Here is a 26,917-nt window from a genome sequence, read left to right on the forward strand (position 1 = left end):
ACGTGCTAGGCGAGCGCTCTACCATTGAGCCACAACCCCAGCCCCATAATGACTTCTTAACACAGGGATTTATTTATTATATGGAGAGTGTCCAAAAATACCAGATAGATTTCATAAAACTCCAACTTAGTGTAAATAATATATTTGAAATTGTAATATCTGCTGATATATTTGCTTTTGTCTTTAGTCTCCAAATACATCTTATTTTTGATCATATTATATGATATTTATTTTCGCTATGTAGTTTCTTGTACCATTTCTACCCACCATAATAGTTTTATTAGTTATAATTCAGGAATAAACATGTTATTGGACTTTATAGCAGTAACTGAAAGCTAGTGAGAGGATAATGAAGTAGTTCTTTAACAATGAACCAAAATTTTGCATGCAAACTACCAATCAAATAAAAAAGCAGACCATTTTCAGGCATTTATGGTGTCAAACAGTTACTATATTGTGTATCTTTTCTGAGTAAGATATTAAAAAATATGCTTCATTCAATTAAAAGTGTAAAATAATTAAAAAAATAAGAGAACACTGAAGGAGAATTTGCAGGATTATAGTGAAGGGAGGTCTCACGATGGCAGACTTGCAGCAGAGATGTAAGAGTAGAAAAGAGATGGTTGGTGGAAAAATGAAACTGATCCGTGAAAAATCATTGAGAGCTTTCAAAAAGCATAAAAGATAAAGGAATAGGTACGTATAAAAGAATGGAAATGGAAAAAAAGGTAATTTTTAAGTTACTAATTTTTAAATAGCAGGTTCCCAGCAAAGGAAGTGTGATGTTAATAAGCTTCTTGGATCAACATTGAACAATATTTCTATGGAAATAATGTGAACACTTAACATTTATAAAACCTCAAAGTATGATGTAATTATTTTAGAAAGTTGGGGATAAAGGGAAATTTATTAGGGAATGTGGCTTGTCAGAGTGAAAACATCATCTTCTACAATATTGATAGAGAGCAGTAGCTGGTATTGGTGAATCACGAAATTACAATTAGCAGATTATTTAGTGATACAGAAGTGAATGCTGGAAGAAATGCTTAAAAGGTTTGAAAGTAGTTGCTTTTCGGGAACTATACTTTGGTTTGGCATGGGTTAAGGGAATCTTCCATCTTTTAAGATGAGCTTTTCAATATGTTTGACTTATTTAACTGCTTTATTATTATCCTTCATATTGAAGAAGCTGCTTTTTATGTTGGTCTTATTAAAATATGCTGAACTGCAGTGCAGTTGTCTTCTGTTTTTTTTTTTAAGAGGAGAAAGATAGTTTATTTACCTAGATACTTAGCATATTTGTTGCTTTTTATTCATTCTTGAAGTTTGAAGTTCCTCTCCAGTATCATTTCTTTTTTGCAGTTGACTGCTTGTGTAATAATTATTCAGGTATATCTCATCAGGCCTACTTGACAGATTAATCTAAGGAGCTTATTTCAGCAGAGAAGTAGGACTCCATAGGAAGGCACTTTTACGTCTACCTGAATCCAGCGTTATGATACTAAAGGGTAGTGTTGTAGCCATGTCCCAAGACACAGTCTTTATGGTTACTATACATGTATTCAGACACACACACAGTCTGAGGCTTCCATTTTTAGAAAGAAACTTTTGGGTCATAATTATGAATGTTGCTAACTTTCTGATTATGATAATAGATTTATTTGGTATAGCTTTTTGTTATCTCATTGTCATTAGTAAATATCATTTAAAAGATATTTTACCCTCTACCTAAGACATAAAAGAGTAGACCCGAAGGAGGCTCATTTAAAAGATATTTTACCCTCTACCTAAGACATAAAAGAGTAGACCCGAAGGAGGCTTGTAAAAAGGCAGATGTTGCCCTATACTAGATGCCAGACCTAGTGCTGAATGCCTTTATGTTCTAGTATATAGTGATTGGCTCTGCAAAGTTGCCTAATTTCTAAATGTTTCATGTTTCCTCTTCCTTTTCATGACCCTCCTCCTCTTCCTCTTCTCCCCCACTCATACCACACAAGTATCATTGCCTTATAACACCTTTGTTAAGGTGATTTATCATTTAATATTTTTATTCATTTTTTTAGTGTTACACTTTGAAAAACTTCCTTTCTTTAAGCATTGCATTTTTGTTTTCTGTAGTTTTTAGATTTTTTTCTTCTGAAAAATGCAAGGGCTATTTGTGTTTATATACTGGAAGGCTAATAAGATTTAGACCAATAAGTAAAGAGCACTCATCACTCACAATATGTTAACTGTCATACACACACACACACACACACACACACACACACACACACTCTCTCTCTCTCTCTCTCTCTCTCTCTCTCTCTCTCTCTCTCACACACACACACAATATTGTAATGGGAGTAGAGAAAAATGGAGATAAGGATCACTCAAATGAAGACTGAAATGCACCTGTTTAAAAATAAAAAGCATGGATATTATAATGTGAAGTCATAGATATGTGCTGTTTAAAGGGAAGCCAGAGCAGGCAGATATTTGTCTGTCTGTCTGTATGTCTATCTATCTACCTATCTGTCTATCTATTTAGATATAGAATAGAAATACACCACACAAGGTTTTTTTTTTTTTTTCATCTATCTTTTCATGTAAGAGTAAGTAGTTGAATAGGCTCTTAGCTGCTAAATTACTTTCTTAAAGCACACTTCTGGTCATACAATAGAATTGTGCCTTTTTTGTCTCCATTTTAAACCTGTGCTAAACCTGTTTTTCCTTGTTTTGCTAATCTTTAGTAAGAGAAGCCAATTGTTAGATGACATTACAGCTTTTCTGTTATAGGAAATCAAATGATTGATTATGTTTTATGGTATAAATCTTCAGTATTCAGTGCCACATATAACTTCAGATTTATTACTTTTCATTAAATAGGGAGCATTGTATTTTAGGAAGTAGTATTTTTTTTTCCTCCTAATTTCTGTTGCTGATTTTTCTATGTAAGTACAGTTGTAAAAGCTGTAATGGAGTTTAATTTCTCAATTGATTGTGAAAGTAATTCTAAATTCTGCATTCCAGTTGTGAGATGGTACGAATACATTTTTTTTAATGATAGTGATGCAAGATATTTTTAAAGATTTTAAAGGTGAATATTTTATAGGTCATAGAACTAAAATTATAATTAAATATGCTGATAAAAATTATGCAATGGAATACAGAAATATTTGTGATTTCTTTGCAAGATTATAAAGAAGTTCTTGGATCTTATGACACATGGTTGAAAGCAACTGTTAAGTTTAACATTATAAAATAATCATAATTTTATAAGGAACAAAAACTAAGTCTGTCATAATAAAAAAGAATCAGTTTCCCAGATAAAATCTTACGTGTGCATAAGGTGCTGCTAAGGGTGTATGGAGTTAAGTTTCCCTCCTTTGTTACTGTTCACAGACTTCTTTTAGTTCTACTGTTTACCTCACACGTGCCTGATTGACATTATGATGCATTTGTGTGGAAATTATGAAAAAGTTGTTTTCATGCAGCTGTCCTATTGTCACAAAAGAACTTCACCGCATGAAAAGCAAACATATCATTCAGCAGACAATGCTTAATCTGTTCAGGAGCCCAAACCTATTGCTGTTCAGTGACAGAAGAAAGGAGAGGGATTAATTTGAAGATGCTTGTGCATGACATATGGTAATTTCTCCATAGGAAGGAAGTGTCAAATGGTGACCTCTAAATCTTAACATTGACCTCCAGTTGTAGAATGTGTGTGCCATGTGGTCCTCTTGCTTTTTCATATGATAATTTAAGCTGAAACATTTTCCTGGCAACGTAACTTTTTTTTTTTTTTGAGGGGGATGGGTTTGGTTCATCTAATTCTATAAGAATGATAAGTTCGCAAGTATTATTTTTGTTGTGTTTATTTTATCATAAAAATTTTAAAACTCCAGTTAGTGAAACTATAATAAAATTCTTTTAATGAGTAAACATAATAATGCAGTATGTATATTTTTATGGTATATGGTAAATCAAGTTTTTATACAATGAGTAGGAAATTGAGATGAAATCATTGAGTATTGGTTTGAGATATTTAAAAATAATTCACACAAATGTTAAGAATAAACTAGAGAAATGTTATTGACAATGTGAAGATCAACATAAACTTTCTGATTATGTGATACATTTCAAAAAGTGTACTTTTTTTGTTAAATCTTAATACGTTGTCTTTTTTTTGTTATAACCTTCATTGTGTCAGAGCTATGTGTTGCAATATTTGATATACCATTTGTCTATAATATTAAACATTTTGACTTTAAGAGGAAGTTTAGCTACACTATGATTGCTATTCGATAAAATATATCATTTCCCTGCTATAATCTTTTATGATCATGCTCTTCTGATTAAAACATCATTTTTCAGTTTTATCTTCATTATATTTTGCCAACTTTGTTTCTCATTCTTCACTAATATTGAGCTTTTTTTCAGAAACTGCTGTACCTCAATTCTCTCCTCTTTATTTCTTCTATTTTCCTCTGCAAGTTGCTGCACCTGTCGTTTCCGCTCGGTCTGACGCTGATCACTCTGGCTCTGACTCTGCTTCTACTCCTGCTTTACATACCTGTTTCTTAGTAAATGAAGGTATTCTCTCTCAACTTTCTAACAACTTTCATTCAATCTATGCTTTATCCTAATAGACATGTTCCTTTTATCTAATTTATACATTCATCTGCTTTGTTATGTATGAAATCCCGAAGTTCCCATTTTATAACTTTATTTGCTAATGTCAATAAGAGCTAGTTATAAAAATGTTACTCCTGGCTGTCATAAACCATGTTACATATTATCTAGAATGCTGCTAGAGGAGTGCAGAGTTCCTACTTTTGATGTGAATTTAACGTTAAAAGGTGAATTCGTTTTTATAGTGGTATTTGCCATGTTATCTCAAGTATTAGTACTAATGAATTTGTTTCCCATGTATCATTAGTCTGTGACAGATATACTTTGCTATCTTTACTCAACTGTATGTTCTGGTGAGAGGGGGATGTGATGGAGTCTCCCAATTTACATTCTAATTTGAAAATTCTTCAGATTGATTATAGATTGATGGGAGTTCACCTATTTTATCACTATTTTTGCTTCAGGTTATGGCAAACATTCATAATTTAAGGCTATAAATTTAATTGGGTCACTGTATTATTCCTTTCTAGTTGCACAATGGAAAGTAATTTTGGAACTCTAAAAATGTGAATGGGATCTGCAAACCTTCGTTCCCTAAGACACATCTAGTATTATTTATAATGCCTGGGAAGTTAATGGAACTCATGAGTTCTGTATTGTATTCACTGTGTCTGTTGGGGTCTCAGTCTTTATCAGATTGTATAATACAAAAAAATTCGAAAATCTAAAATATAATCCAGAATGATTCTGATTCTAAACAGTTATATCACAAGCCCATTTGAATGGAAGGAATGTTGCAGTACCTGTGAAATACAGACCCCTTGTTGCAAGTAGCTCTCCTTTGGAAACAGAATATGGGCACTTAACAGTGTAATTTCATTTTTTGTTTTTGATTTCCCTATCATAAAACTATATGAAGCTTTGTGTCTTAGGACTGAGTTTTAGTAAAAATAATTAGGGTTATATTTACTAAACTATTCTGAAAAACATTTATTTGTTAATTCTAAAATGATCTGTTAGACTTTGGGCCTTGGTGAGAATCATGATATTATAAATGAGCTCATCAATACTTCTATGAAACATACTAATATGAAACATTAAAATAATTCAAGAAATTAATAAGTAGTAATATAGGTATGTATATATACATATACACACATATTCCTGTGTTGTATAATAAATTATTATCCAAAATTCATGGGCCTATTACTTAAATTAATGTTACTATGTATTTTCTATCAGTTGATGAGAATTTCCTCACTGAAAGGCTAAGTCTTTAAATAGATAACTTGTCTATCTCTCTTTATCTCTCTCTCTTATTTGAATAATCCCAGTGATCATTTTGAGATTTATAGGAAAATATTTGTCATTATTTTAAAGACTACAGTTTGGATTATTTCAACACATTGATTTGCTAAAATTCTTTGTTCATGGATAACTCACAATGTGAGTTATAATTAATCCATTCTTTATTATTTGTCTTTAGATATTACCATTATCAGGAAATAATGGTAATTGTTGTGGATTAATAATGGCCTCCTACATAATTTTGGAAGAATGAGGCACTTATTGTATGTACAAAGATATTATAGACATTTTAAAAATAGATAAAAATAATTGAGAACATTTGTATACTAGAACTTTAAAATATTGTGGTATACATAGTGTCTGATAAAATCAGATTCTATATTGTGAATTAGAATTTTGGAAAATATAACTTATTTCTATAGCCAGAGTTAATGATGTTTAAGACTTTGTACGTTTTGGATTGTCAGATTTTTATTTTGTGGAATTTCTGAATTCATTTTTCTTCTCAAAATTGGCATTACGTTGCTTATTTCAGTTATGATCGTGATTAAATATCTGATCCATTTTGTAAGGAGTGGGATCAATAACTACCTTAATTAAAGGCCCTCAGACAGGGACGGGAAGACATCTTTCTTGGCTGACACAATGGCAGCACAGATGGCCATGCCCTAAGTGACATAAACCTGTCCTTGGATATCTTCGATGCCCTTTTAACTGACAACAGTTTCACATATAGCTCTTATATGTATTTATTTGTGTCCTTTCCCATCCATTAATACATGTTTTATTTTAGAAAATCTGTTTAGAAATGTTTTTTTTCTTGTGAATCTGGTTATACTTTTTGTGGAAATTTATTTTTATTTGTTTTAAGATGTTGAGAGTTACAGGAGCCAAGTATATGATTTAGGTATAAAATCCATTTGGTATCATTCTTTGTATAAAAACATCTAATATTAAATTTAAATCATTTATAATATAACTTAAGGGGACTACCTGTTGTTTTGTTTTTGATATATGTATATAAAGAAAAACTTTTTTGACTTTGGGAATTCCAAAGTATTTGTAACATGTCACATTTTAACAGGATGGAGTCAGTTAGCTGCTATGCATTGTGTTATGCTGCCAGACCTGCTGGGATTGGATAAGTTTAGGCCTCCACTTCTAGAGATGCTGGCTCGAAGATGGCAGGATCGTTGCTTGGAGGTAATATTGAGGGGATAAGAATAGAAAACCAAGATATTAAAAAGGCTTGATCAAATGTAAATTCAAAACAAATAAATGGTTGATATTTATCTCATTTATCTTATTACCTGTTTATTATGTGATAGAAAATCTGGTCTCAGAATTTCCATATTTTTTGTCTTACTTCATAGACTAAAGTATAATGTTATAGCTTGTTTGTTCATTTGCTAATTTTTTTTTTATTTGTAGATGGGCACAATGCCTTTATTTTATTTATTTATTTTTATGTGGTTCTGAGGATCAAACCCAGTGCCTCACACGTGCTAGGCAAGTGCTCTACCAACTGAGCTACAACCCCAGCCTGTTCATTTGCTTCTTTTTGTAATTTTGTGATTATTTGATAAAAAGTTTCATAGCCTTTATAGAATTGTTTCTTAAGTATTAGTTTTTATTATAGATCATGCACACATGTACACAGATAAATACATATAACCACCTCCTCCAAGATCACACATTCAGTATAATCATATCAATCAAATTCCATTTGAATAGCTGTGGTCCAGTGGAAGATACCATGTATAGTAAAATAAGAAGGTCTTTAAAATTAGAAGAGAGGTGGGTTTGAATATTATTTCCAATAAGTATTAACTTTGTGGTCCCAGACAATTTACTTTACCCTATTTGAAGCTCGTTTGTAAGGTGGGGATAAGAATGTAGCCCTCATGGGTTTGCTATCAGGATCAAATAAGGTAATGCAAGTAAAATGGTAAGAGCTGGACACATGGTAGGATCTCAGTAAATGGTAGCCATTATTTTGTGTTAATTGACTTACTCATTATTGGATATTACTTGGAGTATAATATCACCAGAAACTTGGAAATGTTTTGTAGAAATTTTCCTTACTATGCCACTTATATAGCTCTAGCAGTTTATATCATTCAAGATTTTTAATTTTCCCAATATAATTATGGTCATTCATTGCATAATAATGGGGATATATTCTGACAAATGTGTCATTAGGTGATTTTGTCCTTGTGTGAACATCTTAAGATATACAGACTAAGATGTCTATGTTGTCAGTAGATATAGCCTTATGGGCCACTGTCTTTATGGTCTATGGTCTTTTGTTGATGAAATGTCACTGTGCAGTGAATGAGTATAAAATATTTGCGATTCCTAAACCACATACTAAAATTTTCATAGGTTTGGAATTCCCTTCAAAAGCTAATTATACTTAAAAACAACTGTTTTTGCTCAAACCCTTATTCAGATGCTGCTATCATTCTTTCAAAATTAAATAGTTAATACATAACCTAATAATTGATTAGCTTCTTTGACCTTATACCAAAGAAGCAAAAGTAAACTAAATTAAAACTAAAAGTTGTATACTACAATGAAAGAGAAATGATATGATTTGAAAACTGCATTTTCAGTTTCATCTTTAGAACTTACAGAGGTTATGTTCTTACATAGGAATGTATTGGACTATGTTATTCACGACTTAGGTAAATGTGAATCATGTGGGCTTGTACATGTTTGTATCAACAGCCTCTATTTAATATATATGGTATAAAGACATTAACTAGATAGCATTAAATTTCTTCAGGCTATGAGAGAAATTTAATGGTTTTAATTGTGACTTTTAATAATATTTATATGAAAATGTAGAATTTGAAAATGCTAGATGAGAATGCAAGAACGTTTTAGAAAATGAATATTTTAAACTCAAAGTCTGATTAAATAAATATACTACAATATGTTTTAGTCAAATTATTAATTACACTGTCATACAATTTATTGCACCTTGATAGCTAATTCATTATTTGATTAGTTGTTTTTCTCATGTAAATAAATGTGATTTCTGGTTTATAACTTTATTTCCTAGGAAACTTCTAATTTATAGGCACTCACCTCACCACCTGACCTTCTTTCTTTCTTTACACTTATTTTTGCGACCTCCTTTAGGTAAGAGAAGCTGCCCAGGCCCTGCTTCTAGCAGAGCTGAGGAGAATTGAGCAGGCAGGACGAAAGGAAGCCATCGATGCCTGGGCTCCTTATTTGCCTCAGTATATGGACCACGTCATATCACGTAAGAGTTCACATGCTTTTCTACAAAGCTTTGCAGGCACATGTAGAAAGAACATTTACCAATATATTTGCTATTACTTATCAACAAAATGAGTAGTTCACCTGAAAGTGAAAAGAGAGATCCTTAGATTCTGCTATTTAATTTTCTGAATCTGCTCAGTTTAATTTTCTGAATCTGGATTTTGGTAATTAAAAAAAAGCACAAGTTAATGTCACTATTCATTAATTAACTATTATAAAATTAATTTCCCATTTAAAAAATCCTAGTCTGTTTAACACTAGCGTCTTTCACTGCCATTGTATTATTATTTGTGTGAATTCCAGCTTGGTCTATACTGATTTGGTATGCAATGGCAAGATAGCTTGCAAGTTGAGATTGGAATTAGGAATTCTTAAAGTAATAAATATCTGGTAGAGTTAGAGCAGTGTTTAATCAGCTTTTTTGAAGCTGTAAACAAAAGACCTGACCAGAACAATTTTTGAGGAGGAACAGTTTTTTTGAGCTTCACAGTTTCAGAGGTTCAGTCCATAGTTGGCCAACTCCATTGCTTTGGGCCTGAGATGGGGCAGAACATCATGGCAGAAGTGTGTGGCAGAGGAAAGCAGCTCAGAGCAGGGCATCAGGAATTAGAGAAACACAGAGACAGAGACATAGAGACAGAGAGAAAGCTCCCTTCACCAGGACAAAATATAAACCCGAAAGACATGCCCCCAGTGACCCACCTCTTCCACCCACACCCTATCTGCCTACAGTTACCACCATTAATCCCTCTCAGTGGATTAATACAGTGATTAGGTTGAGGTTCTCATAACCCAGTCATTTCACCTATAAACTTTCTTGTATTATCTCTCACAATAACCTTTAGTGACAACTTGTATCTAAACCATAATAAGCAGTAAATTAAAAAAGAAGAAATTAGCAAAGATTTTGATTGATAGATCTTTCAAAAGAGTATAATTTGAAGGATTGGCAATATTGTTGAAGTTTTAAGTTTGTTTTTTTTTCTTACAAAACAAAACAGGTAGAATCATATTATATAAGGTCTAGTGGAGAAAAGTTACATTTGCTATCATAATTTTTTTATTCTCAAAGTATACTTATCCCTGATTCATCATTTCATTATACATGTCAAGATACTGTATGCTTATTCAAGAAGGAAAATGAAAGCAAAATTCAGGAAAGGTTATAACTATTATAACTGGTCTAATCCTATCAGATGTTTGCAGTGGTGACTGTCATAGATGTTTCATTAGGAATGTAACCTTGGGTACTTTTCTTAAGCTTTCTTAGCCTCAATTTTGTCATTGATAGAAATCAATATGATAGAAGCTTTTGTAGGATTATAATGAGTTAATGTTTGTTAAATGCATAGAATAATACCTAGTTCAGTACCATTAATTTGTTAAGTCAATAAGTACTGTATGAAAACACAAATACAGATTTCATATATAGCCAAAATATCTGGCAGTAGCAGCTCCAGTTAAAATTCTTATCTTTTTGAGTACCAGAATATTTACTGAGTGAATATTGGTTTTTTATTTGCTTATTGGGAGTTTTCTCCATTCTAATGAAAGGAATGTGTGTATAAAATCACGCATAATAATAAAAGAAATTTGTGTATAAAAACATCCAAGTGTGGTGGCACTTGCCTGTAATCCCAGTGACTTGGGAGGCTGAGGCAGCAGGATCATAAGTTCCAGGTTAGCCTGGGCAATATAGCAAGACCCTATCTCAAAACAAATATAAAAAGGGCTGTGAATGTGGCTCAGTGGTAGAGCACCCCTGGGTTCAATCCCCAGTCCCCACCCCACTCCACCCTCCAAAAAACTCTAGGGCTTCATGTACTCTAGATAAATGTAAGATATTAGGCTTAAGATTCTTTTAAAACTAGAGATTTAAAAATAAATTTCTAGAATATAAAAGTTTTACAAAAACAAAATTGAAATGATAAAGCCCTGCTTTTAAGTATTTGAATAATCTGGAATATGTTCTTTGTTTTAACTTGTGGCCATAAAATTCATATTTCAGGAAATAGAGTTCCATGATAAACTCATCATAAACCTTATTGAATAAAAGATCCCCCAAAGCAGGATGAACTCTGAGTGTGGTGCTGTTGAATCACTGAAGGTAGAACTACATAGTAGCAAATCACTAGGGATTCTTTTAAAAAGAAATGGTCATTGTGAAAATATTTAGAAACATTTTCAAAACATTTTTATTTAGAATAGATTAGGGTAAAGTGGGGGAATGAATTAAAGTGAAATATCTAAATATAGGATAAGGTAGAATAGATCATTTCTAGGCTTTGATTATTGATTGCATATAAAGGTCTAAAAAGCCCACCAAAATTAGTAGTACAGTGTTGTATTCTTGACATTTTCGGAGGAGAGGTATCATTACTAATTGTAGCAGATGCCATTTTACTTGTTCCTGGAAACAAGAAAATATGTTAACTGGGCTGGGGTTGTAGCTTAGTAGTTGAGCGCTTGCCTAGCATGCGTGAGGCACTGGGTTTGATCTGCAGCACCACATAAAATGAATAAAGTAAAACAAAGATAATGTGTCTGCCTACAACTAAAAAATAATTTTTTTAATTAAAAAAATTGTTAACTACGAGGTAAATACATAGTGTGGTCCCAAATTACTGTCTGAAACAATGATAGAAATGCATATGTTGTAGGTAAGAGGTCTATTGGTGAGTACAGAGAGTATAAAGTATAAGTAAAATAGTGACAATAAATACCACTAATAGGGTACTTCTCTGTCAGGCATTTGATGTGTTATTTTATTTAACCGTTGCCGTAACTTTGTAAAGTAAGTACTGTTGCCATCATTTTCTTTCATGAGTTAACTGAGGTCAGGAGAGATTCAAGAATTTTCTGAAGGTGTCTCAAATATTTAAGACTCCAAAACTCATTCTCTTACCTAATGTTTTTTCTACCCAGCTTGCTCCAGAAATTTAGATCTTAAATAGGGTAGAATGGGAAGACTAAATAGATGTTCATCTTAACTAATGCTTTCAGACATGTCCTTGACAGTCAAATTATGTTTAACAACAGCACAAAACGGAGCAGAAAAATTACTGCTAGAAAATTATTCTTTGATGGTTCTTATCATTGTTTAAATAAGCATAAACTAATGTGTTCTTAGGTCGGATTTAAACCTTTCTAATTATGTAATTAAACTGTTTTTTAACTTATAGTACCCTTGAGTACTTCATAAATTAACTGAATAATGATTTACTTATGATTTTAATCTTGTCATTTTATTTGTTTTTTTAGGGAAAGAATAAACAAACATGCAACCTACATATAAAAAAAGCATATGTTCCTTTGAAATAATATATTAATTAATTGATTCTGAAACTTTTTACATTGACTAAGTGTAAAATTACTTTTAGCTTGCTTTACTGAGAGTTTTCTGTTTTAATAAAAGGATGTCAAGCCAGAGGAATAGGGATTCTGAATGTATTAAAGGAGAAGAAAGCATACAACAAATGAGGAATGACCACATAGTGCTGTTGAACAGATTTGCCATCCGAAGGGATCAAAAGGTTATAGAGCCAGCTGGTGGACAGCCCACACCTGCCATCCACATGCTTGTAGTGAAGTCGCCTCCGCCATTGTCATTAATGTTTGAAGAGGTGATCATTATAGCAAGTTACATCATAAAGCATTGTTTTAGAGACTTAAAGCTTGTTTCTAGCACAGGAATCTTAATCACCAACGTAGGCAAAATATTAAACAATTTATCTGGTAAATACACTACTCATCAGAAATGTTCTTATAATGTAATTATTTTAAGCATTTAAAAATATGTAGTAATTTTCTGTGTGATATTGGTAACACCTAATTTATGACTACTCTTTGTCTAAGAGTCCCTTTATTAGTACTGCCTGAAACTCAAAATAATGCTCTTACCTGAAGAGCTGACTTTCATACTGGGCTCTTGGACTGTGATAGCCCTTCATCTTCTGAGATGGGGAGTCAGGGGTTTAAAAGCAGGTGGTAACTTTTTCTGAGTTCACAGTGAATGAGTGAGTGAGCTGGGACTGAAATGACCACTCAAGTCAACTGACCATATTGAGGGGATCCTCTGTATTTTGTTTAGATGCATTATGCAGTAAAAAGCCTTTTGCTGGTTTGTCTGAGAACTAAGGAAAATAATGGGCCCAGGCCAGCTGCTTTTCTCAGGACTCTCAAGAGCGTTAAATAGCAACTTAGCAAAGCATTCAGCACAGTGCATGATATGACTAGTGAATATTGGCTGCTTTCCCCCTTCTCTCCTGTACTGATTTCTGTAGTTTTGTTTTCCTTATTGACACTGCCTTGGAATTCACTTTAATTTACTGGGGAAGAAAACAGGAGACATAGTCTGTTTTCACTGAAAAGACACAAATTTCACTAAGAACCAAGTCTGCAGTTATTGAGCAACATGAGAAATTTGCTTCAGTTAATGGAGCTCTGTCCTTGAACTAGTCAGGATTATTATTTTATTCTTTATAAAGTAACAAAAATGTAAATTTTTGATGCCTAATTTCTGATAGAGAAATTTAAGGATAAGTACATTGTGATCCCTGTTCAAATGGTAATGGGACTCAAATGATCAATAATGCATACATTCCTCAATACTAACTTACAGAACTATTATAAATCTTTTCTGAATTATCACTCATCACATAGTCACTTTTATGTTCCAAACACTTCTAAAGAATTCTGCTAATTATTATTTTTTTTTTACTAAATAGGTGTTAGTATTATTTTGTGAAATTGTTGTGTTACAATTTGGATGAAGCTGAATGTTACGAGTTGTCTCAGATTTATTTTAGAGTGAAGATGTTTTGCAGAACCCATTTTTATATATTTCTTATTTGTGACATTCTACATGTAGCGTTTTAATAATTGACTTTTTTATGAGGTCAAGCACCTGCTAGTTTATGAAATATGCCCACACTTGCCCTTCATTTCTCTCAGTGACTTCTCTGAGGTAAATGCTGATAGTTCCTGATTTCCTTTGGCCTTCGATGCAGAATGACCTTATAGGGCATGAGGTCACAGGCGTAATTATTTCTTGTACATTGTATTCTGCTTGCTCACAGTGGCTCATCTCCTCTTTTAGTTTCAGAAACATTAAACACATAAAAGTCACTGTCATTATATAAATCAAAATCTCTTCTAAAGAAAGTGTTACTATAATTTTATTCATTATAGCCAATGTAGTATTAATTTGCAAATTTATCTTCTCAGATATTGATAGAAGGATGTGTAACACATCGTGTTTAATATGTATTGATGTCATCAGAAAGCACAATCCTTTGTTCTTATCGAGTCCCTGCCTTTTTAGCTTCCTTTTGTGTTAAGGTTACCAGGGTTAGGCTCGTCTTTTTATCCCACTTGGAAACAGAATAGAATTTCTTTGTTCAGTGAAAGACATTCCTAGTAAATGTTTTGGGTTTGACTTTCAACAAGCCACACTCTAGTACCTATTTTAACCTGGAATTGAAGTCACTTTTCTGATGATTATAAAGTAGTGGTCATTCTGAGCACAAATGTGGATGGACCAACAATATACAAGAAGGTAAGATGGAACTGTATCTTACAGAGGTAGACAAGAGTATATCATAGCTGGTAAAAATAAGTTAAATATTAGTATATTCTCTAGGAGTAGATATTTTCAGGGTTTGTGGTGGGAATAAGATGGGGAAAGGTTAGGGAGGGGGCTTGATAATATGATTTAAGTAAGCCTCTGCCCACCCATCAAAGGCTGTAACACTACACATCATCCCTTCCTTCCTTATTTTCTGGTATGTGCCTCAGTTATTCGGAACCTTGAATTGGTCATTTATAGAGAACGATTTTCTGAAAAACTGAGGATTTTAAAAATCACTAGATGCTAAGTTTTTTTTTTAATTTCTCCATTTTTTCTTAATATATTTCAAAACCTCTGGTTTTTAAGCATATTTTCAATAACCAGCATTGTTTTGTTCCATGCTATAAAATCGCCACCACCTGCTTATTGAAGAGAATGCACCTCTTTATTTGAATGAATCCCCAGGTTGATGTGCCTTTGCGTTTCATACTGGGCCTTTTAGAATTTGTGTTCCTCCTCTTTTTATTGTCTAGTAATTAGTACCAATTTTATTGCTATTGGGCTGTTTCATCTTACCCCTAGTGACTTCTGTCCTGATTTCTAATTTGCTCTATCCAGTGTTGTGGGTTTATAGATGCTATGTATACGAGCTTATTTGAGTTAAAAATAAAATAATTGGCTAAGAAGACAGGCTCTCTGATGAAAAAGTACCCAAGCTTTAGTGTATGCACTTGTGGTGTCTGGTAGCTCTTCACTCTCTGCTTACTTGACAATTTTCTCAGGTCTCTTGTGGTATTTTTGGGTGTGTCTTTCTTTTTGAGCAAGAATATTCTAATTAAAATTGAGGAAAAAAAGGGAAGATAATTTGGTTGCTCCTGAAGAACTGAATCAGCTGAAATTAAAAGATGACTTTGCCTCAGGGACATCTGTGCTGGCTGCCCTTCCTACAGTGTTCACAAAGCCAGTTGGAGATGATTGTGCATTGTGATTGGAAAAAGTATTAAATTATGACTGGATGATATAGATAAAAACCACTCTGTTCTGTGTGAATTCTTGTATTGGGAGACAGAGAGGATTTGTCTCAAGGCAAACTATGGTATGAAGAGCACACATCTGCACCGTGTCTGTCTGCAGTGTTTCACTGGGACCTAAGGTATTCATCCCTCTTTTTTCTTCCAGAATATCAGACCTATTGAGCTTAATTTTAAGTGTTCTAGACTGATCATGTATTTAATATCATTAAACTGTTCTAGTTACCTATATATAGCCACTGACCTAATGAAATAACAATGAAATTTGTTCTTAATTAGTCACAACTATCCAAAAAAAATGCCTTCTATGTGACTTGTGTTCTTTGACATAATATTTAATGTTCTTATGATTTCTTTTGTACTTTTTTAAAATTGCAAATTAGAGTAGTAAAGAAGCAAATTAAAATAAATTAAATTAAAGAGAAAGCTTACTGAATAGATTGGTCATTCAGACTTTACTTCTAAGTAATGAAACAGAAAACTCTGCTATCAAATAATACTGTACATTGGAACCCTACAGGGTTAAATAACTATGCTCCCATTGAATTCCTCTGTATAAGAGATACTCTAAGAATAGAGCCAATGTCTGCTTTTAGGTTATCAGTAGGAGCCCTGTGACAGGGTGCCACATTGTGGAACAAAGCAAAGAGTGGACTGTAGGGAAAATCAACCACTTGTTCCTTGTGGGGCAGTGAGGAACTAGGGGTGGAGGGTTCCATCTTCTGCTGCATCTCTCTAACTTATCTCACTTAGGGGACACTGGTAATTATGGGGCTTCTGCAACAAAGCTTCTGGACCTTAAATGGCTTGGAATAATTTTATTTGTTTCTTCATTTGTTTATCTTTTCCACTAGTCTCTCTCTATCTCCATCCATTGCAGAAATTCGTTACCACTCCTAGAGTTGTAGTTGGTGGCAAGGCCCCTAGGAGGCATAAGTGGCTTTCTTTGCAATGTTGATATGCTTCTCTGCTTTAAGAAGTTGAAGGTACTTAAACCTATGAAGACTGTTTTATAATAGAAAATCACCCATTCAACCTGTGATACATTCTTAAAAAAAAATTGGTGTTCAAATGGAAATGCCTGATAGACCTTTAGCTGAGATTCTAGTGGCCTTTGCTATAATAAATGACCTAGTATTACTTGGTATGAAGAGTATGATATTGATTTGTGCCATTATTCTCTTACTGATTTGCTGAAGAACAAAAATTTATAATGCTAATGGAAATAAAGCACTTTACAAAACACTGCACATGAATACTGGAACATGTTTTTGTAATAGAACAAGTGTCTAGTACACTTTTAAATATAAATTTTCATTATTCTAGTACAGAGGATCTCAGTACAGATATACTGAGTCCTGTTCAACATGTTTTTACAGAGCAAAAAGCTGATTTTAATTTTGTAATGTTTTAACTCTTAGGCATACATAAGACCAGTGGTTGTGAGGCTTTTATAATTCATACTATATTTTTAAGTTTCTTATCTTTGTATGTTGATTGGATATTATATGCATTTGCATTGTTTTAGTGTATTATGTTGAAGCCTTGTTGTAATCTGCATGTGACAGAATAGATTTTATAGTTTGGAAGGAAAATAGAATTATTACAAGAAAGGTATATGAAACAATTTTACTTGTGCTATTTTGCTTATAATAGCTAATGGTAGATTTTGTTCTAGGGTTGTTTATAAATTCTAGGATTAAAATGATCAAATTACATTAACATATCTTTGTTAATCCATTCTCCCTCACTTTCCTCTTTTTTTTTTTTTCAAGTATGGTGTTTTTTATCTAATTTTTCTCTAGTGACTTTGGCCTAATGATTTATTATATTTGCTATTTTTATTAAGCAGATTTTGATACAAATATGTATGTTAAAAATGCATTTTAATATTTATAAATTGTTTTACTGTGCATGACATTTTCAGACTTGGTTAATATTTTAGCACCTCTAGTATATGACCATAAAGAAAAAAATTGTTTTATTTGTTTGGGCACCCGAATTGACCCCAGCAAGATTGAGATTGATCTGGTTTCTTTCAGCCTGTTAAATGCCAATCCAGTCATCTGTAACAGTACTTAGTATTTTTGTAATTTTTCTGTACATATTTTCTGTTTGTTCTGTAAAACTTACCCATCACAGGAAGATTTTCCTTGCTTGATTTAGACATGAAAACAACCACGACCACCTATTTTATTGCTTGTTGTCTCTAAAAACCATTCCTACAGTCAATGCCAGTGCTATAATCACAGTTCTTTTTTTGTAATCCTATGAAAGGACTTCACAATTTTCTAGGAAAAGATGATAAGACTTATGTTTGAAATGTGTACTTGGATTAAAGAACATCCAATTCTGAGGGATGGAAGTGGTAGAAGAGAGAGATGGTTTTAAATATTTGAAGGTTCCTGCTGATTTTAAAACAATCAAATTATATCTTTCTAGCAATTAAATGCTATTAGGCAACTTCCAGCATACTTGGTGGGTACAGAGCTGCTACCTGAGCTTATTGTTTTTTTTTTAATTTTTTTAAATTTGTTGATGGACCTTTATTTTATTCATTTATTTTATATGTGGTGCTGAGAATCAAACCCAGTACCTCACACATGTGAGGCAAGCCCTCTACCACTGAGCCAGAACCTGAGCCCCTGAGCTTATTTTTAAGAGACCATCATATCTAAGGCATGAAGTAAAGGCCTTTTCTTCAGTAACTGTTAGGGGGTGACTAATGTGTCTTGCTCAGGTTTTGTTTTGACTTTTACTCATTTTTGCTCCTTAAGCAAGGGTCACTACTCAGAGCAAATAAGATCAAGATCAGAGAAACTAAATTAGAAATGAATCTCTGAATTTTGGGAAATGGGTAGTAGATGGAACATTTATAGTCTTAGTCATGGTACTTTTTTAAACAGTTTACTTAGGGCCACTTCAATTGACCATGTAGTCTCAGATGTCTCCTATTTGTAAGATGTGATTGGGATTTTGAGTCCGTTCCAAGCCTTCCCCCTACGAAGTGATAGGTATTTGGGATCAGGAGCTTTCTTACTCTGTCTTATCACTGAGAAGGGGTCTAGCACAGCAGTTCTCAAAAGGCAAGTGAGAGGCTGGAGGGAGGAGGAGTTTCAAAAGATGATTCTCCTGAACCTTACCCCTCCTCAAGCTCAGATCTGTCCTCCTCCCTCCCTCTCTCCCTCTCTCTCTCTTTCCTTTTAATGTTAGAGTTTCCAAATCAAATGACAATAAAAAGGAATAAAAATACTGTTTTTGAAAGAGTTTTCTGATTAATGTATAAATAACTAATTTACTGAAACAGATTATTAGGGGGGAAAGAACACATCTACACTTTGTCTTCTTCACCAGAGAGATCACTTATTGTTTCTCTCTCTCTCTCTCTCTCTCTCTCTCTCTCTCTCTCTCTCTCTCTCTCTCTCTTTCTCTTTCTCTCTCAAAGGAGAGGAATGAAAAAATTGTTTTTCAAACATTTTAGGTAGTAATCTTATATGTAAAATCTTAACTAAGGGCCCAATATATAAAAATATTTTTAAAATATTAAGTAGTTTCTTCAGGCAATTTATGTCTTTGTTATTTTTTCCCCATGAAAAAATATTTCTTCTGCAGTGAAACCCTCATGTCATCTTTTGTCTTCTGCAGTTTTTTTTCCCAGCATAATTGAAAACTGCTTAATTATGTGCTCACTAAATGCCATCTTGCTCCAACAAGTCTTTCTGTATTACATACCTGCCCACACACATGCACACGCACACAATATGATTCAGGGTAGAACTGGTAGAGTCAGTACAAACCTTATTATATAGAGAGGAATTACTAGAATTTGTTATCTTCCAAGAAAATGTTCACTTTCTCTGTAAATCTTATGGTTTTGTATGACAACTTGGGAATATACTCTTTGTACTTCTCCAGCAAATGATAGTGCTTTTCAGAGAGCTTCATGAGAAGTTACACCTAGCAGCATCATCAACAGAGAGCCTACTCAGGATGTGTCTAAACATTACCTGAAACAGCTGTCTCCTGGAAGCACAGAAACAATTTTGAATATGCTGTATTAATATTTGATGCATAGTTTTTAATTTTGATTTATACTGTGCTTACCTGTCAGTTATGGATTGGCCAGTATGGTTTTGGAACCTATTTTTGCTTATTTAAATGTATACTAAATGTATAATTTGATTGTAGATTCATACATAGCAAGTAACTTTGAATAGCCATGATCCATTTGACAAACCTCTATAATAATCACTTTTGTCCATTTGACTTAGTGAGTCATCGACTGAGGCTAAATCTGTTAACTTGGGTATTCTTTTTCTTTTTTTCCTAATGCCTAATAAGTTTAATAGGTTTCTGTGACATGTTCTTTGTGGAATCAGTAAATTGATTTGCATACCTTTCTAAGAAGCACACTACTTGCGTTTTGATTTATTTTTTTTCACGTTAAGTATTTACAATATTTTCTATTAGGTATGATTTTTGGTGGAGTAATTATTATGTAATTAATTCTGTATGTACTTTCTTCCTCTTTTTATCACGATCACACATGCTTTGTGGCCCTGTGGTATTCATGGGATGATCATGGTGAATAATAGAAACATTCATTTTTGAGATTTATTATTCAAGCACATAAATAAGATAATATGGATATAATGCTTTTTTTTTTTTTTTTTTTTTACATTTTGGTCATCTCTAGTAGTTTTTGCCCTAAAAAAAAAAAAAAAAAAGAACTGCAAAAAGTAACAACAAACAATAAATACAAACAATACCAACACATTTAAATATATCTTTTGAGAGTATCCTTACTGCTTTCTTTTCTATTAATTGTTTGCCAAGCATCCTTGTATATATTTGGTGTAATGTTGGAGATTTTAGGAGAAAACAAACCCAGCAGAGATCATTTCAAAGAAATTATGTTAACCTTCAGTACTACTCAGTTAACCTTTTTTTGATCTTTTTCCTTTTGGAATTGCTGCATAGAGATGTTAGGATGGTTTGTTAAATGATCTGTTTTGAATGCTATGGTATCACTTTATAGACTGGTTTTGGATAAATTATGTTTTTTGTTCAGTTTTTTTAAAAAAATCTTATCTATGTCTGTCTGTCATAGTCTATCTATCGCTATCCAGGGTAAGGTAATGAACATCTATGTACCTACTGCCTTGTCTCAGCCATTTCTAACTCATGGGCAATCTTATTTTATTATTACCCTTTATCTTCTGTATCCTATTATTTTGAAGTCATTCTCAAACACAAAATCACATAATTTATAAATTATTTACAAATATCTATTTGTATCTTAAAAGATAAGTACTCTTTTAAAACAAACAAAAATATTACAAGACCATTAGAATGGCTAAAAATTAAAAAAAATTTCTTAATATTATCCAATAACTCAGCATTTACATTTCCCCAATAAGTTTTATAATTGTTTTTCACAGTTCATTTATTTAAGATTCAAATAAAAATCCGTATATTACATTTGGTTGATATATTTCTTAATATTTTTTAATCTGTGGAATTCCTGTCCAACAGTCAATCAAACAAGCAATCATCTATTTTTTTCTAACCCTTTCTCCACTCGCCTCCTTTTTTGTGTGATTTATTGTGGAAGAAATTAGGAAGTTTGCATTATGATACTCTTTTCCTTCCTTTTAATTCACAGCAAATCCTGACATTCTGAATTCTACCATGCCATCTTTGTTAGCTAACAGACTTCTCTAAGAGGATCTTACCTTACTATTTTGTACCCTGAACTATATTTTAGGAAAGCCAGAACAAAGATGAGGTAACTTATAAAAATTTTATTTATCTTAGTATTAGTGTAAGTTCATGGATTGAAATACATTTAGGTTTTGATCAATTTTAGTATTTCTTATCATTGTCCAAACTGTGATCACATCAAAGATAGATATGATCTATCTGTGGTCAGTGGGAGCCTCTTCAGTTTACTTCTGAATCCTTTTGATAAGGCTGTTCTGGACTCCAGTAGTCTATTTGCTGACAGGACAGTTTGTGCTTGCCTTGTGCATTTCCTGACTCAGCACTGGATCAGCTCACACAGGAACCTTGATCCTTTTGGTGGGAAATGTTATCTTAAGATCACAAACAGTGCTGGTCATGTTCTCGACATGTGCTCATTCATTATTGTGGGGCTTCTGATAGACACATACATATACATTTGCATTTGGATATAAAAGTATATAGAATACTTGAGTTATGTTGATTCTTCCCATGAAGTGGAGGCCTAGAGATTGTTGGCTTTCATTTCATTCAGATTACATCTGTGTCTACGATCTCTTATCGTCTTGTTTCTAAATGATATCTATGTAATTACTCATTTGCTTTTGTCCCACAGTATACATCTAATAGTTCAGAATACTACCACCAACATGATCACTAAAAACATTGTGTTGGTATCATTTGTGTTTTTTGCTTGTTGTTACTTTTTGCAGTTCTTTTCTTTTTTAGGGCACAAACTACTAGAGAGGAACAATTAAATTACTATAGTGCTTAAGTTGCTGGGAATGACTCCTCTCTTTGATTACATCACCAATTTGCTACACATCTATGTTCATTTGTCTCATTCTTTTCATTTTAATTTCCCCTTCCCCTTGGTACCAGGGATTGAACCCATGACACTCAACCACTGAGCCACATCTCCAGCCCTTTTTATTTATTTTTTAATTTTAAGACAGGATCTTGCTAAATTGCTTAGGGCCTCACTGAGTTGCTGAGACTGACTTTGAACATGGTCATCCTGCCTCAGCCTCCCGAGCTGCTGGGATTACAAGTGCTTGCCCCCATGCCTAGCTTGCACTAGATATTTTAGTAAAATATTTTTAAAATATTACCTCCTAGGTTGCTAGAGTTATAGGTGTGTGCCACAAAGCCCATCTTAATTGCCCTATTTGAAAGTTATTTGTAAGGTTATGTAAGGCACTCACATGATTTCAAAGCCAAGGCGCAAAAGAAATTATACTTAGAGGAATTCATTTTCTATTGTTCCATGTACCCTTTATTCTATTCCCTTTCTCTCATTATACTTCTTTTTAGTATAGGAGTTATATTCTTGTTTCCTCTCTTTAAAAAATAATTTCAATCATGATAAAATACATATAGCATAAAAATTTACCATCTTAACCACTTTTTATTTTTGGTACTGGTGATTGAATCCAGGGGTACTTATCTATTGAGCCACATCCCCAGCCCTTAAAAAAAAAATTGACACAGAATCTCAGTAAATTGCTTAGGGTCTTGCTGAGTTGCTGATGCTGTCTTTCAGCTTACCATTCTCCTGCCTCAGCTTCCCAGATTGTTGGGATAATAGGCATGAGCCACCACACCCAGCCCATTGTAACAATTCTTAAATTCACATTTCTATGTGTTAAGTATATTCATGCTGTTTGCAGCTACTCTCCACAACTTTTTCACCATGGAAAACTGCAACTCTGTATCAATTAAATAAATTCCTGTCCCCTATCCTCCACCCTAGCCATTGGAACCATCATTCTGTTTTCTGTTTCTATGATATGAGTTGACTACACTTCATATGTCATGAATGTGAAATCACACAGTATTTGTTCTTTTACAGCTGGCTTATTTCACTAAGCATAGTTCATCTATGTTGTAGTGTGTGTCAGAATTTAGACTGAATAATACTCCATGTGTCTGTATTTATTGCATTTTACTTATCCCTTCATCAGTTAATGAAAATTTGGGTTGCTTCCAAAATGGAAGCTTGTAGATAGTGTCTAGTTTTCCAAGCGTGTTTGTTGAACTGACTGTCCTCTCTCCTTCCCCCCGCTTTTTTTTTTTTAAAGCAAATGCATATGTTTATCGATATCCCTCTTTTGTCTAGATAAATAGTAACTGCCTAATATATTTACCTAACTTTTCTCGTTTAACGTATCCTGATGATTAGGGCATTTCCTATCCCTCCCTTTTCATTTTGTTGGTGGACCACTTTTTATTGAGTAACGTTTGAATTGGTGGACATTTGAGTTGTTTCTAGTCTTGGAATTGTAGATATGGCTGCAGTGAATAGACCAGTTCTTATGTCTTTTCTCGTTTTGATAGGTGTGTCATGGATACATTCCTAGAAGTGGCTGTGCTGAGTTTTAAGGATAAATGCATGCATTATTCTGTTATATATTGCCCAATTCTTTGTTGTAGGCTTTGTACCATTTTTCATTTTGAGCAGCAATACATGTGAAGGCCTGTCTCTCTACCTCTTTCCCAGTGGAACACTGATATGCTTTTGGAATCTTGTGGTTATTATAGGCAAGAAATGAAATCTCATTGTTTTTCTTTTATTGCTGGGGTTTAGGATTTTATCATATGACTGTGTTTTGAAGATTTTTTCAAAGTAGCAATTCATACCTCTAGCTCAGTTGTTATTGGGATTAACCCTGTATCTGTGGTGGAAGATTAAAATATTTTTTTAATCTGCCATATTCTTATTTTGCTTGTGGTGTTTTCTCTCTTGTTTCAAAGTGAGGACAGTTTTTCTTGTTATAGGATTTCTCCATATTTTCGTATAATATTCCATTTCTACTTTTGCTTTCCTAAATGACAGTTAGAATTGGTTCTGCTTAATGGTATGAAGAATGGATTATTATTTTTTTCTTGTGTGGCTTATATCTGGTTCTCTTAAAAATCAATTCTATATGTTGTTTCTGTATGTAGTTTTATGTATTTTGGGGTCTTCCATTTTGTTCCATTGGTCTGTAGCTATTTCATATCTTAACATTTAGTGGTCTCCTTCCTGAATGCCCTTCTTTTTTGAGGGTTTTCCTGGTTTATTCTTGCTTGTTTGTTTTTCCAAATTGACTTTTTAATTACCTTATTTAGCTCTGGTAGGGGGACTCATCATGGCACTTTTTTGTAGGGATTTGTTTAATTAATAAATTTACTTAGGGAAGACTGACATTGTTATAACATTAACATCCTGACAAGAATAGGATAGGATAACTTTCATTAAAATCCTTTTTGTCTTGCAGGAAATTTAAATTTTTTTCATGCTGTTTTGGACATTTGTTAAGCTTTTGCTCAGGTAGTTTATTTTTCTTTGTTAAGTCCTTTCAGTTACTTTTTGTTTATGTATATCAATGCTATGAACTTTTTGATAGTTCCATAACCTGATATTATAATTTTTTTACTTCTTGTCTACATTTTCCATTTATTCTTTATTTTTATTTTTATTTTTTTATTGGTTGTTCACAACATTACAAAGCTCTTGACATATCATATTTCATACATTAGATTGAAGTGGGTTATGAACCCCCAATTTTACCCCAAATGCAGATTGCAGAATCATGTCGGTTACACATCCACAATTTTACATAATGCCCTATTAGTAATTGTTGTATTCTGCTACCTTTCCTATCCCCTACTATCCCCCCTCCCCTCCCCTCCCATCTTCTCTCTCTACCCCATCTACTGTAATTAATTTCTCTCCTTGTTTATTTTCCCATTCCCCTCACAACCTCTTATATGTAATTTTGTATAGCAATGAGGGTCTCCCTTCATTTCCATGCAATTTCCCTTTTCTCTTCCTTTCCCTCCCATCTCATGTCTCTGTTTAATGTTAATCTTTTCTTCCTACTCTTCCTCCCTGCTCTGTTCATAGTTGCTCTCATTATATCAAAGAAGACATTTGGTATTTGTTTTTTAGGGATTGGCTAGCTTCACTAAGCATAATCTGCTCTAGTGCCATCCATTTCCCTGCAAATTCTATGATTTTGTCATTTTTTTATTGCTGCATAGTACTCCATTGTGTATAGATGCCACTTTTTTTTTTATCCATTCATCTATTGAAGGGCATCTGGGTTGCTTTTGAGTTTTTTTCACACATATAATCATATCATTTGTAAGCAGAGACGGTTTTGCCTCTTCTTCTCAATTGCTATGCTTCTCACTGCTTTCTCTTGTTCAGCTGTATTAGCCAATATCTCCAACATAGTGTTAAATAGAAATGATAAATAATAAGATAGTTATTATAAAACACTAATGACATAATGAGTTTCTGTACATTGAAGGTAAAATTTTGTAGTTTGAAATTAAACTGAATCATTTATTTAACTCATTGATTATATATATAACCAGAATCATACAGATTACAGGATGTATGACATTCAGGTAATTTACATAGAGATGTGATTTGTCCCCTGTAATTCTCCTGGTCAGGAAATTTGTGGGAATGCTTTGCACATGGCACTTGGTGCCTCATATTCTGACAACTAACGTGTTTTGCTGTGAAGTTTTATTTCTTCTTCACCACCATTTGAAAGTTTTAGTTATTACCATTCCAGCATAACCCCTCCCATCTCCTCACTTAGGTAAATGCCTTAGTTTGGGGAAGTTAGTTATTTTCATTTAAAAATGAGAGTACCTTGAACTGGAGACATGAGTTCTTTAAAGCAATTCTTTAGTGCTGGCGTTTTCCGGTAGAGTAGTTAATCTACTTTTGTTAATCTTTACAAGTTTCTTTAATGATAATTTATTTTCCTGGCATTCTAACCCCACTCTCATCCACACAAGACTAGGGGAAAAGATATAGAGTTCCAGTCTAAGAGCGGCTGCCTCCTTTACACACTTATTTTGTTCTGTTTTGTTGTTTGGTTTTTTTTTTTTTTTTTTTTTTTTTTTGGTGTGTGTGGGGAGTTACTGGGGATTGGATCCAGGGGCATCTAATCACTAAGTCATAGCTCCAACCCTTAAATATTGCTTTTTTAGTTGTAGTTGGACACAATATCTTTATTTTATTTATTTATTTTATGTGGTGCTGAGGATCAAACCCAGGGCCTTTTATGTGCTAGGTGAGCGCTCTACCATTGAGCCACAATCCTAGCCCCACCCCAACTCTTTTTATTTCTCATTTTGAGACATAGTTGCTTAGGGTCTCCCTAAGTTGCTGAGGCTGGTTTTGTACTTGTAATACTCCTGCGTTAGCCTTTGGAGCTCCTGGGATTACTAGTATGAACCACCACATCTGGCTTGTTCTGGTTTTATTTGTAGAATGGGATTTTAAAAAATAAAACTTTATAATTTTAATATCTCTGTTATGTTAGTACTTTCCTGGCTCATTTTTCATTCTTTTATA

General features: G+C 33.2%; 1 protein-coding gene across 4 annotated transcripts in view; it reads left to right on the plus strand.

Annotated features, from left to right (window-relative positions):
• Positions 1 to 26,917, plus strand: part of WDR7 (WD repeat domain 7) — a 329,818-nt gene that overhangs the window by 108,048 nt on the left and 194,853 nt on the right. For 2 of the 4 annotated variants that reach the window (XM_081263756.1, XM_081263757.1), the window contains 3 exons: positions 4,477 to 4,575; positions 7,007 to 7,125; positions 9,070 to 9,193. In XM_081263756.1, the coding sequence (XP_081119882.1) occupies positions 4,477 to 4,575; positions 7,007 to 7,125; positions 9,070 to 9,193 (342 nt within the window). The remainder of the gene's footprint in view (positions 1 to 4,476; positions 4,576 to 7,006; positions 7,126 to 9,069; positions 9,194 to 26,917) is intronic. The other 2 variants (XM_081263758.1, XM_081263759.1) reach the window with 1 other exon arrangement.

This window comes from Spermophilus citellus (genome assembly GCF_964194105.1).
Source record: "Spermophilus citellus genome assembly, chromosome: 12".
In the NCBI taxonomy this organism is placed as follows: domain Eukaryota; kingdom Metazoa; phylum Chordata; class Mammalia; order Rodentia; family Sciuridae; genus Spermophilus; species Spermophilus citellus.